The sequence below is a fragment of the Choloepus didactylus genome, chromosome 1 (assembly GCF_015220235.1).
Source record: "Choloepus didactylus isolate mChoDid1 chromosome 1, mChoDid1.pri, whole genome shotgun sequence".
Classification (NCBI taxonomy): Eukaryota; Metazoa; Chordata; class Mammalia; order Pilosa; family Megalonychidae; genus Choloepus; species Choloepus didactylus.
The window spans coordinates 96,941,210-96,958,986 of record NC_051307.1 but is presented as its reverse complement, the minus strand read 5'-3'; the positions used below and the strand labels follow the sequence as shown (position 1 = coordinate 96,958,986).

Sequence of the window (17,777 nt, the reverse complement as noted above, 5' to 3'; positions counted from 1 at the left end):
GTAAAGGCCTTTAGAAACGTCTCGTAAACATTTACAACTTCAACTTATACACCCAAATGACGGTTGTGGGCTCAAAAAAGAACTGTAATCTTTAATGCTGGTGGTCAATTTTTTTCTAAATATTGGCATAGATTTGGAAGTAACAAACTGGGAGCCACAAATACCCAAGTTCTATCTCAATTCTGTCACTTAAAACAAGTGTCCTTAGGTAAGTCACTTAGTCTCCTTGGGCCTCAATGTCTTCAGCTGTAAAATGGGATAATATCTGCCTGGAGGCTTGAGTGAGGCACATGGATAAAGCACCGAATAAACATTGACTCATTATCTGGGTACAGCTGATTTCTTTTTTTTGATACAGTAGTCAATTAAAATAACTTTAAAGATGCTTAACATCATGAATTATTATGGAAACACAAACCAAAATCACAAGATACCACCTTCATAACTTGGATGGCTAAAATAAAAAAGAGAGACCATAAGTGTTGGTGGATGTGGAGAAACTGGAACCCTTATAAGATGTTGGTGGGAATAAAACAAAATGTGGTATATATCCATATAATGGAACATACTTAGCCATAAAAAGGAATGAAATACTGATACATGCTACAACAAGGATGAACCTTAAAAACATTATACTGAGAGAAGCCAGTCACAAAAGGCCACATATTGTATGATTCCATTTTTAGGAAGTGTCTACAAGAGGCAAATCCATAGAGACAGAAAGGAGATTAGTGGTTTCCTAGGGCTAGGATGGGGTGAGGATAGGAGGCTTGGGGGCATGTTTGGGGGTGATGGCTAAAGGGAATGGACTTTCTTTTTGGGGTGATAAAAATGTTTTTTAAAGCTAACTGTGTTGATGGTTCCACAACCCTGAATTTACCAAAAACTAAAGAACTGTATGCCTTAAAAGGGTGAACTGTATGGTATGTGAATGGTATCCAATAAAGCTGTTTAAAAAAAAAAAGCGTTGGGTCAGAAGTTAAAGAAAAACTTGAAAACTTACTTGATGAAAAAAGCTTTTGTCAACCACATTTTCAATCTGTTTTACTCTTTTACTTCTGCCTCGCTGCACTTTTATTTCACTGCCATTCATCTTGTTCTCTAGGAATCGCTTATGCTGATGCTGAAAGGTCACAGGATCAGTTCCAGGAGGAGGATGACAGTAGAGCAGTTTACCCTACACAGACAACATGAGTGATGAGTGCATTGTAAGTGCTGTCTGTGTAACCCCAGGAAAAAGAAAAAGTCCTCAGAGGAGATGTTTTCCACTTGGCACACTATGATGCAGTTGTCTAGAGAAGGGCAGGTCTATCCTCCATGACCAAAACATTTCCTCAAATGCTGAGCCTCCAGAATAAATAACCAGAGACATAAATTTATCCTTTTCACTGACGATAGGAGCTCAGAGCCCTTCATCTTTCATGATATGCTATTCATCTATCATTGAATGATTAATATAATGCCAATTCCTCCAGATCAAAAACATGACCCCAGTTATGACACAATCTCAATGAGAAAATATCTCCTTTATAATTTAAAGGGTTGCCATTATCTAAGAACACACTAAGTGGAAAAAGAAGACCTGTTTATCCCAGTAAGACGCAGGATTCACATACATTGACATAATCCTTCAGGATATATCGTGCAGATCGAGGTTGGTCTGGCTGCCCATGTGCCGTCATGAATCCTCGCATATCTATGAGCAGAAATGAATTTTGCAATACCTAAGTTAGAATATCACAATAAAACAACTAAGGTGATGGAAATTTAGTCTTTTTTATTACTATACTAACAATACATCCTTCCTCTTTTAAAAAATTATTTAACTATCATCATAGAAAATATTTTGATTAGCATTAAAAATATCCAATAATCCAGGAGCAGAGACAACATAGTTATGTCTTATCCTAACAACCACCTGGCACCAAGCCATAATAGACACACTCAATTTCTCTCTATTCCAGTTATTTCTTCTATCCCTTGATTTGAAATATTTATTCAGGTCACTGGTAGAGAATATGTCACCAATATTATTAACAAAACCAAAAGCAATAGAATAAGTTATCTTATTTGATATACCTAATTTTTTTTGTTTCCCAAATATAAAGCAAAGATTCCTTTAAAACTAATACAGTTAGAAGTCTCAGAATATAGCGCTTAAGAACACAGATTTTGGCAGACAGCACTTGGATTCAAAATCTAGCTCCTTCGCATACTATGTGTTGGCTTTTTCAGTTTAGAAGAAAATAGAACCTTAATTCACATCATACACAAAAAATAAATTTACGCAGATTAAAAATCTAAAGGTTAAATAAAAGAAATTATAGTAAAATAGTTTTATCCTTGGGGGATAAAGAAGGCCTTCCCAAGTAAAACACTAAATCCAGCCAAGTCAAAATGGAAGGAAAACAGTCTTTTGAAACTGTCAACTTCTGGAGGTCTAAAGAAACCAAAAATAAATGAAAATGGGAAAATATCTGCAGCACATGTAACAAAGAACATCTACAAATCATTAAAACAAAGGCAACACATAGAAAAATGCAATTTCCAAAAGAAATATAAATGACCAAAAAGCATATGGGAAAATGTTCAACTTCACTAGTAAAGAAATACAAATTAAAACAAGAGTAAGCTGGCAATGCCTTTTAAACCTATTTCCAAGAACCTACTCTACAAAATTTCTCTTGAACTTCTTAACTGTCAGAAACTTTAGTGTGCACGGACCCCGCAGACAGTAATCTTAGAAACTCTTGTGTATGTGATCATCCCATTGTTACAAACTAATTGGCCTTTTCCTTATTCCGATTTTATCAGGTCTCTCAATTAAGATTAAGTTCAAAGTCTGATATGAAAGTAGTTCATATCAAATCACTTTTCACTGCTAGTAAATACCCAAGTACCTGAACTCCTTCCCAGCCAGTGGCAATTCCTTAAAAGCCAATCTGCATGGAAATGTTTCTGTCATCGCTGTCTTGTTTCTGTAGGCAGTTAAACATTCTCCAGACCACCTTTAAAGTTTGTATTTAAGGCAAGCAATTTACACACAAATGGAGAAATGATAGGCAGAGATAACTCCCATGTGGAAGTGGCATAAAACATGAGGATGGGATAGCGTTAGACTCATTTTAATGTCAAAGTTTACAAGGGACAAATGGCAGGGATGCTTTGTGTCTCTATCCTAACAAAGCTCCACTCTGTCCCAATTTCTGAGGGCTTTCCATTCTAATGTTCTTCTCAGAACTTTCCTATCCCCCTCTGACAACCATATTAATTTTCTTCCCAATACCCCTTTTTCTACCCTGTTTGGGAGAAGACTCCAGAAAATGCCAACAGTAGCCTCAGATCAGAAACCCCGTGTCTGCAGATGGGTACCATCAGAGTGGCAAAGGCCCTAAGGTCTTGTCTTTAGAAGCTGCTGACAGGTCCTGAGCTCCCTATGGGAGCTTTCAACAATGCCGCCATCTAGTCCTCCTATGGGGAAAGAGCCAGAGAAGAGAGCACGGAAGACATGTGGCTTCCCAGAGATACGATTTTCACTTTGAAGGTTAGGAAAGAGCAGACATAGGGAAGAAGCGAGGAATACCAGCCATCTCTTTTTCTAACTCTATAAAGCACTTAACTCATTGACATGAAATACTTTCCAGGTAACAGTTAGTTCTCCCTCATTTACTGTTCAATCCTGAAACCATCACCAAATCAGTCACGTAGAGGTCACTTTGTAGGCAACGCCAACAGAAAACCAGTACATCAAAACTGGAAGATGACGTAAGGAATGCTAAAGAACTTGTTTCTTTGCAGAGTAGTATTTCTTTCATTAACTATATAACTGCACAGGTTTATAAATAAATCACAACTCACATCCATAAGCTGTCAGCAATTCTTCTGATGTTGGAGGTCGAAGGGGATCGTCATCTTCTCTAGGCTTTATGATATTAATTCCATAGGTAGCTTCTAAAACATGTCTTGGAATATTCTGACAAACGTAAGCTTGTCAAGGAATCTGTTTCCCTGAGTTGACCCACCCTCCCTCTGGGGCCTGAGAGATGCTTTTCAGAACATGGCTTATCTATGACAAACACGTTTTCTCCTTCCTAAAGGAAGAGTACAGTCATTCATTAATTTTAAAAGATTGTTTTTCTTTTAAACAAAGCCTTATGCACTAATAATCACTTTAAATTAGTAACTATATAAAATATTATATATGAAATAGACCTTAAAGATGACACATTTTTACCTTGAAAAGCAAAATTCTAAATAACCGATAAATCTGTGAAATGACCCAAACAAAGAGATAAAGCACAAAGAGAGTCTTTGCTTCCATATCCCTGTATCCATGCAAGGAGAGATTATCTTTTCTCCTCTGGTCTAATCTTCCACAGCTTCTCATCTGTATTTTTCTTAAGCCACTTACAGCATTCTGTAATGTATCACAGTTTTTTATGCACAGGCCTTATTTCCCCTCTAGATGGAACACTCCTTAAGGGTGAGATCCAGGTCTGACTGATGCCTGTATCCTCCACAGTACTTAACCCAGTATCTGGCTTGCAGTAAGTACAATGTATGTTTGCTTATTAATTTATAGAGACTTAAAATTCTAGAAAAGCACAAATAATATAAGACCAGTGCTGCCAACTACCAAGGGTAACAATATTTGCCTATTAAAAAATTATGTGCCAAAATTTAAACTTTCAAAACATTGTATCAGACCCACTTTTTGTATTTTTAGTGTTCCTATGAAATGAAAATTTCTACAAAAATGGTGTCATACTGTACATGTATATGTATATACTGTACAGTGTTTTCAGATTTACCCATGTTGCCCTAAGATTTACTGCATAGAACAACTGATAGTATTCCACTTTACAGACAGATCACATTTTATCTATCCTGGATAAATTAATTCTTATTCATTATTTCTTGTAAGAGAAACAGAAATTAGGGGAAACAAAAAGGTGTGGCCTAGAATGTAGTCATTAAGAATCTTGTTGAAAACTGTTGAGGGTCTGAACTTTTACTCTACTTAACATGCTATCCAATCAGCCTGCTGGTTTCATGGAGTTTCCTGTCTTCTGCCAGCATCCATGAAACTATAACAGACTACCTTGTTGGCTTAAAAGCAGGGTAAAATCTTACACCCTGCACAGTTTTTAACACATCAACCTGAGTACTAACTCATTACACGCTGTTGAGAAGTAGCTGAGTTCCTAATCTACCTCTTTTTAGTTATGAGATCTTGGTAAAATTATTTAACTTCTCTGTGCATTAGTTTACTGATGTATGAGGACATGGGAATAATAGGAGTACCTGCCTCAAGAGTTGTTTTGAAAATTAAATGAGCTAATACTCTTCCAATTATACCACACTATACTGCTGAAATCAGGAGATGAGGTTCTAATTCTGAAGTCTTAATGCTATCTCACTGTATAAACTTCAACAGATCATTAGCAAGTGTTCAGATTCTCCATCCTAAAGATATCAGACCTGAATCCATTAAATGCTGCTTCAAGCAATGTCAAATCAAACTTGAAGCCCTAATATACATATAACAACCAGATTCCTTCTGAACCAGAAAGGATATTAGTGATACAGGTGGGATGTGATCTCTCATCTGGTCTATTGGTAGGATACCACTACAAATCATCTCTGCCTTGGTAGAGATAAAGGATGGCATCACCAAACCCGGGCAGTCACACAAGCAGAGGTCTGGCTCCACATACAGAGTCTGAAAGGCAAGTAAGAGGTTTATGGTAGGCATACAGCAGATGAAGAAGAGCAGCACAAAGATTTGCAGCAAATACCCAGAAGGAGAGAGTGGCTGAGAAGGAAATACAGAGGCCGATGCTGTGAAAATACCTGGAAATGCTTGGTGTGACCAGGTGTGGCAGACACAGACACTTTCTTGTTGCCCATGATGGTGTTGATTGTTGAGCTCTTACCAACATTAGGGTAGCCCACCTAGAAAAGATTCAGAAATAACTGAATAGAAGTCAAATAGTACATCTATCAACCCAAAGATATTAAGTAAATGGCGATAAAACTGGCATGAGCTACTGGTCACTTAGAAGATTATTTGAAATAGATGCTCTGTGTTTGCTGACATTTTAATAATCATAATATGTAACTATTTTTAATTTTTAAAACTTTTTAGCAAGTTTCTATCTTCCTGACTAAAAAATTAAAATGGCATAATGACTCGATGTCAGTTAATTACTCTTGGGTTCAGGTTGGGACAATACTCACTCGCACCACCACCAACTTCCCCCCACAATATCAATAAATCTGAAATTTCACGTTGCCCCTTAAGTGGGATCATATAAAGGAACAAAAGAAGTTCTCAAATAAAATGATAAGCAAACTTGGCTTTCCCCCATGCCTTCAAATCCAACTCCCTGTGTTACATGACTCCTTTGTCAGGATGACTGGAAGATTATGACTATCTATCCCCTTCAATATAAAATCTCAAATTTCTACCTCTATTACAAAACTCTTAATGTACATACTTTCACCATTCCAGTCTGAAATCTCTCCACTCTTCAAACTTTAATCACAATCACTTGCCATTCCATGAACACAGTAAAACAGTTGTAGATTTGGTTTAAATGTTATTTGCTTGGGGGCTCTTGCTGCCAACCCCTCCCTCTCAGATCAGGTTCCCTCATGATAATTTCCATAGGGTGTTGAACTTCTTTCCCCTCTATAACACTCATTGTGCTCAGAATTCCTTGTTAAATGCCTGCTTCCCCTGCAGACCAACAAGCTAAAGAATGGGGATTGTGTCTGTCCTGCCTACAGATAGTAATGCTAGGATCCAGAAGAATGCCTGGCTTGTGGCAGGTGCTCAGTATTTGCAGAATGAGTAAATTAACCTGTTCTCAGATTTCTAGAGTTAGAAATCTAGAAAGTGAGGGAGGCTGCTTAGTATTTTCATAAAAGCGGGAAAGAAACTAATTTGGAAGGGTAGCTGGGATTTCCAATTGTGAAAAACGAATTTTTAGCAACAATAATTACCAAATTAAGCCTTAAACTTAGATGAATAACTTAACTTTTCCAAGGTTCATAGCAAATTAATTACTTAAAACTGGGAATTATACCCAGGTCATTTTAAACAGTCATTTTAAATAGAGCTTTTTCTTTCTGAGAGGGGTAAAGGGGCTAAAAAAAATTAAGATTAGCTATACTTGGCATGTAATGTAAGAGCAAGGAGACAAACTTGCCATGATTTCCTTTCCTCTACTTTTTGTATAATCCACAATCTTTAGAGCACCTTCTCTACATCTTATATTCCCTTAGTTTACGACAAGGCCATATGCTGTATTCTCCTGGAGTTTGGGGGAAATTTGTAGATACTTTTGGATATATAATTAGGGATGTGATCTTTTCCCTATTTTCTATGTAGCATTTGTGCCTTGAAAGCATATGTCTTATTTTGCCTGGCCCCAAGATTAAGGGATTCCCCTTAATACGCATTTGGGATATTTACAGTATAAGTTAGCAAGTACCAAGGATCACAGAATGCCAAAACCCTACAGAAAAAAGTAAGAACACTGGATTGGAACTCTAAAGATTAAAAGCTCTCTCATTCTAGTCTCTCTTAGTAATTCTCATGATGTGAACAGCTGAGCTAGAAAGAGACTGGAGAAGATATTTAATATGAACTGGAGTATAATAAATACAAACCCTAAGAAATTTACTTCTTTGGGCTTTGAATGTCACACTGCTTACTCCCACAAGGCCAGTGGGTAATACGAGTGCAATAATGTTCCCTATGATTCCAGAAGCCTGACTGGTCTCTGGGTCCCAGTATCACTACCAAAGGATAGGGAGTGAAGATCCTCCTGGTAGCAAAAATTCTACAACGTATTTCAGCTTACCAGTCCAATGGTAAGTTGCCCATCTTTCACCCTCTTCCCAGTGTGCAGCTGCTTAAAGATCTCCAGTAATTCCTGCTTTGATACTAAGTGGCTCAAATTGTGCATCTGCCTCTTCTGTGGAGTTTTCCTGCCCTGCACCTCAGAATCAGCAGTACAGCTTTTCTTCCAGCCCTGGTCACAAAACTCTTCATCAAGGTCTTCTTCTGAACATGTCTGCCATTCTTCTTCTTCCTCCTCCTGACAGTCCTCATACTCACTGTCATCTTCATCACTGGAGGCATCTTCACTAACTGAGAGAGAATCTCTGCCTGGGAGATGTTCCATCTCAGCCTCATCAAACTCAGAGTTTTCCAACTCAGTTGAACTGACTTCTCCAGGATTTCCATTTACTTGTTCCTAATGAAATAACAGAAACCACAAAAGTTCAGAAGTATGTAAAAACTGTACTTTTCACTCCAGTGAAAATACTCAGTGAGTTGGTAATATAAGATGAACAGAGTACAAACAATTTACCAACTGTAGATTCCTAAAGATGTTTTCAAAACAATCATCTTTGGAAAGAGAGAGGTTAAAATCATTTACTGTGCATGGATGTGTTCTTTTGAATCCCTGTTGACAGAGCAGAAATAAGGCAATGTACAGTATTACCAATTCTTATTCATAAAGGTGCTTTAGTTGGGATTTGGAAGTGTTATAACCTTGTATCATTTCCAAATAGTTTAATGTCAGAATGAGTAACAGTCACAGAAGGGACACAATGAACTTGGTCAAACATATCTCCTAAATTTGATGAAAGTAAAGATAAAAACAAAATGTCAGGTAAAAAACAGATAAGTTTCATGATCATGCCTGGCAATCAAAAAGAAACATGGCTTACAATAGAACCACAGAATTGGATGCAATTTGTCACAAAATATGAGCAATGAATGTAAAAAACTCTGTGCTCCTCTCTATGAGCTCTTTGAATTGGATTCTAAAATACGAAAGAAGTACAAAAACAAGAATGGGATGTGAATGTGCACGTGTATTAGAAAAACTTAGGTTTGAAACAGTATAGGCTCAGGAAAAATGCTAAAGACAACAAAAGGACTCTAGCAGTTATGTTAGAAATAAGAAGAAAGAAGGAAAATTCTTTGGGGAATACAGCATAACTTAACAGAAGCCAAGAATACAAAGTAATCACCTAAAAAGTCACACTTTTAAAAAATAAGAGAATGAACAACTGTAGTGGAAGAACCATACCCACTGATAGGTGAGGAAACACGCAAAAAAGCAAACTGTTCTTAATAAAGTTCATTTTTGATGCCCAAATTACAGATGTGACAACAGATATGATGCTACAACCTCAACTGATAAATAGATATATTTTTTTGAGAAGTAATGGATAATGTTAGAGATTCCAGAAGACTTGAGAGGAGCAAATTTTATCTAATTTTAAAAAAAGAATATCTTTCGTAAATCACACTGTTAAACCAGACACTGATGTTGTAACAATTCTACAAGTTGGCTGGTAAGCCCTAAAAAATAAGATGGGCATCAACAGGAGGCAATAGGATTCCCTCAGAATATATCATACAAAAAAAATTCCATTTCCTTTTGAAATGGCTACTTGGTTAGTAGATCAGGGGATGCTGTACAGAAAGTAACCCTTTTTCCATTTCTGACAGGGTTATGGGGCTGGTGCATCAAGGCAAAGAGATATAATGATAAATATTTGAAGTACTTTGCACATGGGGCTTATTAAGTCCACAAAGGATCACAAATCTGCCGTTGGTCCTATCTTATTCAACAATGTTATCAATGAGTTGAAAAAATATATAGAAGGGCAAACACACAAAATCTGCAGATGATTCAAAGCAAGAAGGGGAGAAAAACAAATTTCACATTCAATATGAACTCTATTTTGGCTCAAACTACTAACACTAGTATTTAAGAGGAACAATCCTATCCTACGTTGAGGTAAAAACAAAATACAGGCATACCTCATTTTATTGTGCTTTACTTTATTGCACTTTGTAGACACTGTAGGGGAAGAACCTGCATTTTGCATTCACCTTGGCTGACCTGCCTGGTAGGAGGGCTGAACTCTGATGGAGAGCAGTAGCCAACACAAAGCCAGTTTGCAAAGATGGTGAAAGGTGTTTTTTGCTTTGATTTGCTTGGTTTTGTTAGCTTCTGGGACTCAAGAAAATCTCTGGAATATCAGCTGATTACAAACTCAAGAAAAAGACATCTCAGGGAATAAAATCCAGAGTTAACATTTTAAAATAATAAAATGTATAATGTACAATAAAAGAGTATAAGACAAACAATAAAACAGGAAATGATGGTCCAACAAAACGAAGAGGATAAAAATCCAGAAAACATCAATGAAGATTAGACCATACTGTGGACATATCGGACAACAACTTTAAGAAAATGATCTTCAATATACTCAATGAGATAAAGGAAATTACAGAGAAAACTGGAGGATATCAGGAAAAATGTCAATGTACTCATGGAGAAGGAGGAAAATACAGAGAAAGACCTAAAGGATTTCAGGAAAACAATGAATGAACAATATGGTAATCTCAATAAAGAGACAGAAATTCTTAACAGGAACCACAGAGAACTAATGGAGTTGAAGACCACAAAAACTGAAATGAAAAATTCCAAAGAGGGATTAAAGAGTAAATTGGAACTGGCAGAAGAAAAAAAATCAATGAACTTGAAGACAAGACAACTGAAATGAGTTAGGAAGAAGAGCAGGAAGAAAAAAGAATGATAAAAAGCGGAAATAGCCTAAGAGACCTCTGGGACACTGTCAAGTGTACCAATACATGCATTATGGGAGTCTCAGAAGAAGAAAGGGGCAGAAAGAATATTCAAAGAAGTAATGACAGAGAACTCCCCAAACTTAGCAAAAGATATGAATATGCACATCCAAGAAGCCCAGAGAACACAAACAGGATAAACAGGAAGAAAAATACACCCTGTCACACACTGATCAAACTGTCAAATGCAAAGGACAAGGAGAGTGTTCTGAAAGCTGCAAGAGAAAAGCAATGTGTTACGTACAAGGCAGTCCCAATTAAACTGAATGCCAATTTCTCATCAGAAACCATGAAGGCAGGAAGGCAGTGGATTGAAAAGACTTAAGGTGCTGAGCAAAAACAATGTCAACTAAGAATTTTATATCCAGTGAGACTTTCTTTCAAAAATGAGGGAGAGATTAAGACATCCCCAGATAAACAAAAGCTGAGGGACTTCATCGCCACTAGACCTGCCCTAAAGCAATGCTAAAGGGAGTTCTTCAGATTGAAAGGAAAGGACAGTACACAGTGTTCAAAGCAGCACAAAGTAATAAAGACCTGTAGTGAAGGACTGGAGTGAAGGATAAGAAGGAAAGAAAAAGGATTAAGGAAGAAAAAGGCTCAGACAGGAGAATGAAACAAACCTGAGATATGGTTAATCATTCAATACAATTCTTCTTATAATGTCATAATAACTAAATCCATAACAGACCGTTATTAGTCATACTCATTCCCCTACCCAAATGCATTTTTAATCCTGCAACAGATACAAATATTGGCTTTCAAAAGTGAGCTCAATTCATGAATACCTAAGTGACATTTATCCATGTTGCATGTATCAATAGGTCATTCCTTTTTATTGCTGAGTAATATACCATTGTGTAGATGAGCAACAATTTGTTTACTCATTCACCAACTGACGGATATTTGTATGGTTTTCAGTTTTTGACTTATGCAAATAAAGCTACTAGGAGCATTTGTGGATAAAAATATAAATGGATTAAACTCTCCAGTTAAAAGGCAGACCAGCAGAATGGATAAAAAAAGCAGTACCCAACTATATGCTGTTTACCAGAACATACAGTTGTTCACCTTCAATTCAAAGACATAAGCAGGGTGAAACTGAAAGGATGGAAAAAAAATATACCATGCAAGTAGTAACCAAAAGAGAGCTGGGGTAGCTATATTAATGTAAGATAAAACAGACTTTAAATCAAAACTGTTATGAGGGCCAAAGACAGTCATTAAATACTGGTCAAGGGGACAATTCAACAAGAAGATGTAACAATTATAAATACATTTGCACCTAACAGCAGAGCCCCAAAATATATGAAGAAAATATTGGCTGATTTCAAGGGAGAAATACATCGTTCTATATTAATAGTAGGGAATTTTAATATGCCACTTTCAATAATGGACAGAAGATCTAAACAGATGATCAATAAGGAAATACAACACTTGAAGGACACCTAAACCACCTAGACATAAGAGATTCACATAGAGAAAACTTTACATAGCAGTAACAGAATACAAAGACTTCTCTAGTGCATTTGGATCATTCTCCAGATCAGACCATATGTTAGGTCACAAAACAAGACTCAATAAATTTACAAGTGCTGAAATCAAACAATGTATCTTCTCTGAAATCAATGGAATGAAGCTAGACCTAGACATCAATATCAGAGGGAGAACCAGAAAACTCACATATTATATGGAAATTAAACAACACATTCTTTTTTTTTTTGAAATAAATTCAAAGCTACAGGAACAGTTGCAAAAATACAAACCCCCATACACAGCATTCCCTGATGCCCCTCCCCCAATGCCCTGATTCATCAACTTTAACATGCTGTCACACTGCCATTTCTTTCTTTCTCTCCCTCCCTCCCTCCCTATCTATCATCCATTACCTATTGCTCTGTCTTCTGAACATATGAGAGTAAGCTGCACACATCCTTGAACCAACACTATAATTCACATATACAATTCCCACGAACAAGAACATTCTTCTATGCAATCCCATTAAGTGCAGCTAAGAAGTTCAAGAAATTCAACATTGATACAAAGCTTACATTCTATATTTCCTAATTTTTTTTTTTTCTTATGTCCCAACTATGTCCCCCTGAGACTCCTGTCTTCCATCCTCAGATCCCATCCAGGATCATCCTTGGCATTCAACTGTCATCTATTTAGACTGTCTTTTTTTTTTTTACCAATTGTGGAAACATATATATATCCTAAATCTTCCCATTTCACCCCCTCCCTACCATTCCATTAGTGGAATTAATCACATTTAGAATGTTTTAATGCTATCTCCTTCCCACCATCCATTACTAGAAATTTCCCTTTACCTCAAACAGCAACCCTACACTCATTTCTTAACTCCCCATTGCCCCTTCCCCCACTTCTCATAACCCATACTCTACTTTTCATCTCTATGATCACATTCTCTGATACTTTCTTTGTGTTTACTGTGGGGCTTAAATTTAACCTCTTAAATCCATAACAATCTTGGTTTTCTTTGATACCAACTTTACTTCAATATGACCTAAACTATGTTCCTATACTCTTCCATCCCCCCACCTTTATATAGTTCTTGTCAAAAATTACATATTTTACTTTGAGTCCAAAACCACTGATCTGTCATTAGAGTTTATGTATTTTATATCCTGTAGGAAGTAAATAGTGGAGTTACAAATCAAAAATTATTGACTTCTATTTGTATTCCATTGTGGTCAGAGAATGTGCTTTGAATATATTCAATTGTTTTTTTTTTTTAATTTATTGAGGCTTGTTTTATGTCCCAGCATATGGTCTATTCTGGAGAAAGATCCATGATCACTAGGGAAAAATGTGTGTCCTGGTGATTTGGGATGTAAGGTTCTATATATGTCTGTTAAAATTCTCTCTCTCTCTCTCCCCTTTCTTTGTTTCTCTGTCAGTAGGGCTCCCTTTAGTATCTGAAGTAGGGCAGGTCTTTTATTGGCAAAATCTCTCAGCATTTGTCTGTCTGTGAAAAATTTAAGCTCTCCCTCAAATCTGAAGGAAAGTTTTGCTGGATAAAGTATTCTTGGTTGCAAATTTTTCTCTCTGAGAATTTTAAATATGTCATGCCACTGCCTTCTTGTCTCCATGGTGGCCACTGAGTAGTCACTACTTAGTCTTATGTTGTTTCCTTTGTATGTGGTGAATTATTTTTCTCTTCCTGCCTTCAGGACTTGCTCCTCCTCTTCAGTATATGACAATCTTATCATAATATGTTTCAGAGCAGGGTTTATTTGGGTTTATTTTATTTGGAGTTCGCTGGGCATTTATGCTTTGTGTATTTATGGTGTTTAGAAGGTTTGGGAAATTTTCCCCAACAATTTCTTTGAATACTCTTTCTAGACCTTTACCCTACTCTTTCCCTTCTGGGACACCAATGAGTATTAAATTTGGATGTTTTATTTTATCTATCATATCCCTGAGATCCATTTTGATTTTTTTGATTTTTTTCTCCATTCTTTCTTTTGTTCTTTCATTTTCTGTTCTGTGGTCCTTTAGGACATTGAGTCGTTGTTCAGCTTCCTCTAATCTTGTATTATGAGTATCCAGAGTCTTTTTAATTTGGCCAACAGTTTCTTTTATTTCCATAAGATCTTCTATTTTTTTATTTATTCTTGCAATTTCTTCTTTATGCTCTTCTAGGGTCTTCTTTATGTCCTTTATATCCTGTGCCATGTTCTTCTTCATGTCCTTTATATCCTGTGCCATGCTCTCATTCTTTGACTGTAGTCCTTTGATTAATTGTGTCAAGTACTGTGTCTCTTCTGATCGTTTGATTTGGGTGTTTGGGATTGGGTTCTCCATATCGTCTGGTTTTATCAAATGCTTTAAGATTTTCTGTTGTTTTTGGCCTCCTGGCATTTGCTTTGCTTGATAGCTGTGATCTTCCAGGACCTCTGCTGAGGGAAGGCTGTGCTACATCACAAGTGCGTGCCTTCCCTCAAGGGAAGCCCTGGGCCACCGGGCCGTGCAGAGGCGCTCCCAGCCTGATGCAAAAATGGCTGAATGGGGCGTCTCAACCCCCGCCTTTTCGCACAGCTCCGCCTTCCCAGCTCCGGGACAACTAGCTGTGGTTGCACCCAAGGCCACTGTCCACGGCTGATACTGTGGCGTGTGCACGGTGCTGTGGGATACACTCCCCGTCACACTGGGTTTCCTGGTGCGGCTCTGGGCTGTGGGTCTGGCCCCAGGCAGGAGTGTCACCAGCATACTGGGAAGCTGGCTGCAAGGGGCGTGGTTTCTTTCTCCTTTTGGCTCTCCCTTTTGTCCCTCTGGCCCAGGACAATCAGCAGCGGGTGTGGGGAGGGCTATCCTCCACACCAGACACTGAGGTGTTGACTACAGCCCGCTCCTGCAGTGCTTTACTGTGTGGTTCTCACTGCCACATCTGCAGCCACTCCCAGGTTTTTTTTTTTAAAAGAACTAGTCCGTCTCCAAATGCCAACCCGCAGTTTCCCCACACTGCAGCACGGCCACGGGACTTTCAGCTGGCTTACTCACTCATTTCAGAATGCAGACTCCCGGTTTCACCAAGTGCATGGTTCCTGTGGTTTTAGCAGACCTTGTCCAGCTGGTGCATCGCTGGAATTGGGGTTCTGGGTCACTTTCTGGTTTTTATCTAGTATTTTTCACGGAGGTGTTTTTTTGCCCCGTCTCACCTAGCCGCCATCTTAGGTTTTTTAAACACATTCTTAACTAATGGATCAAAGAAGATCACAAGGGAAGTTATGAAAAATCTTGAGACAAATGAAAATGAAAATACAACATACTAAAACTTAAGGGATACAGCAAAAGCAGTGCTGAGAGGGAAATGTATAGCTCTAAAAGTTTACATTAAAAAAGAACATGTCAAATAAGAAACCTAACCTCAAAATTGGAAGAACCATAAAAAGAAGAGCAAACTAAACCCAAACTGAGCAAAAGGAAGGAAATAACAAATTTTAGAGTGGAGATAAACGAAACACAGAATAAAAAGGAGTGAATCAACAAAATCAAAGATGGTTCCTTGAAAAGATCAGTAAAACTGACAAATCTTTAGCTAGAATGATGAAGAAAAAGAAAGGACTCAAATCACTAAAATCAGAATTGAAAAGGGGGGTATTACTATCAATTCCGCTGCAATAAAAAAACTACAGGAAGATTTTATGAGCAACAAATTAAGACAACCCAGATGAAATGGACAAATTCCTAGAAACACACTAACTACCTACACTGACTCAAGAAGAAATAGAAGATCTCAACAAACCAATAACTAGCAAGGAGACTGAAAAAGTAATCAAAAATCTTCTGACAAAGAAAAGCCCAAGACCAGATGGCTTCTCAGGGGAATTTTACCTAACATTCCAGGAAGAACTGACACCAATCCTGCTCAAACTCTTCTAAGAAACTGAAGAGGAGGCAACACTCCCTAATTCATTCTATGAGGTTAACATTACTCTCATACCAAAGTCAAAAAAAGAAATCACAAGAAAAGAAAACTACATACCAGTATCTTTTTTTTTCTTTTTCACCACTAACACATTTTTACTAAAGGAGCACTTAAAGTAAAAGGAACAAGTTTATAATGTAAAAATTAATTGATACATTATGAAGCCTGGGAGCCCACTCCTCCAGACGCAGCTAGACATGAGATCAGAGAGCTCCCCCTTATCTCAGTTACAGAGAATTTATAGCACTTTTGATTTACATTCAATCAAATCATATTCTATTTTTACATTAAATGATGCTTTATGAACACTAATGTCTAAGTGAAGCACCTTGATCCATGCGTGGTTCAAGATCAAAGGAAGGTATCCACATTACCAGAGACTTAGCCTTGAATGCCTGTAAAACTCTACTGATAATATTTTTACTAAGTAAGCTATGATTTCTGTAAGAGCAATGTAATATACTTTTACTTGCATAAAGACTAAAAATTAGAAAACAGATTATTAGTACTTGTTTTTAACTTGTTAATATAGCTTTTTCATTTTATTTTATGATTAGTTTAGCCATTACATCATATTGATAAACATACATTTGATTAGGACTGTATTCGACCTTGCTACATTATTTATGACTTATTTATGATTAAAGTAACAGCTGCAGCCCATCCTGTTTTCACAAAGGACTAAGCAATTACACATTATCTATATCTTAGAAGGTTGAGAGGACCTTTCTGCTTTCTTGCAAATATTCACAGCTTTTTTAACTGTTTAGCTTCCCCTTCAGTATAATCTAATATGGGACTTGAAGGATATGAATCATCTTTCCCAGTTATTATAGTAAGGCCTTTCCATTTTTTATCATTTGGAAATTGTACTTGAGTGTTTTTAGGTAAAAGTTCTGTTAAATATGCTTCTATATCAGAAGGAATAACTGGTTCTTCACTATCAGAACAGAAAACATCAGGTGGTACATGAAAGCAGCATAGAGAGAAGGAATCAGTGTTTTCATTATCAGATTCCTCAGTAGGGATATCCTGCGATACACATCTTACCACCTAATATATGACATATTTGTTTACTGTTTGTCTTCCTCCAGTAAATAAATGACTGAATGATAGAACCCCATCATCTAGCAAAGTGCTTGGCATAATAATCCATACACTTATTATTTTAACAAATATTTATCAAGTGCCTACTTTGGCCAGGCACTGTTAAAGGCACTAGGGGTACAATGGTGAACAGATAAAGTCCTTACCTTCATGAAGCTTACATTCCAGAAGGGACAGTAGGTGTTTAATATGTATTTGGTTAAGTGAATACTAGTATTATTTTTTGTCTGGATGCAAGATATTAAAAAGAAATATATTATGAATATAATTTTTTTTTTTGCTTCAAACTAGTGCTTATTTGAAAATATTTAGGAATGTATATTCACAGGACATGTTATAGCTAACATTCAAAGTAGACAACCAAAACTTATTTTTTTGAAGATTTATTATGTGCTTAGTACTAAAGAGCTCTTAGAGCTGCAAGCTATTGGCATTAAGAAAATTACAGTTGATTTCTGCCCAATGATTATTATAGAAGAACACTGAGGAAAATGTCAACCATTACAATCAGTAAAATAATCTAATTTTATCTCT

The 17,777-nt window shown here is 36.9% G+C and overlaps 1 protein-coding gene across 1 annotated transcript in view; it reads right to left on the bottom strand.

The window, feature by feature from the left end:
- LSG1 (large 60S subunit nuclear export GTPase 1) overlaps window positions 1–17,777 on the bottom strand; it is a 44,866-nt gene that overhangs the window by 11,304 nt on the left and 15,785 nt on the right. The window contains exons 8-13 of the mRNA XM_037837964.1: window positions 7,872–8,267; window positions 5,854–5,955; window positions 5,579–5,722; window positions 3,859–3,982; window positions 1,617–1,696; window positions 1,004–1,177 (exon numbers count right to left, since the gene is read on the bottom strand). Of these exons, the coding sequence (XP_037693892.1) occupies window positions 1,004–1,177; window positions 1,617–1,696; window positions 3,859–3,982; window positions 5,579–5,722; window positions 5,854–5,955; window positions 7,872–8,267 (1,020 nt within the window). The remainder of the gene's footprint in view (window positions 1–1,003; window positions 1,178–1,616; window positions 1,697–3,858; window positions 3,983–5,578; window positions 5,723–5,853; window positions 5,956–7,871; window positions 8,268–17,777) is intronic.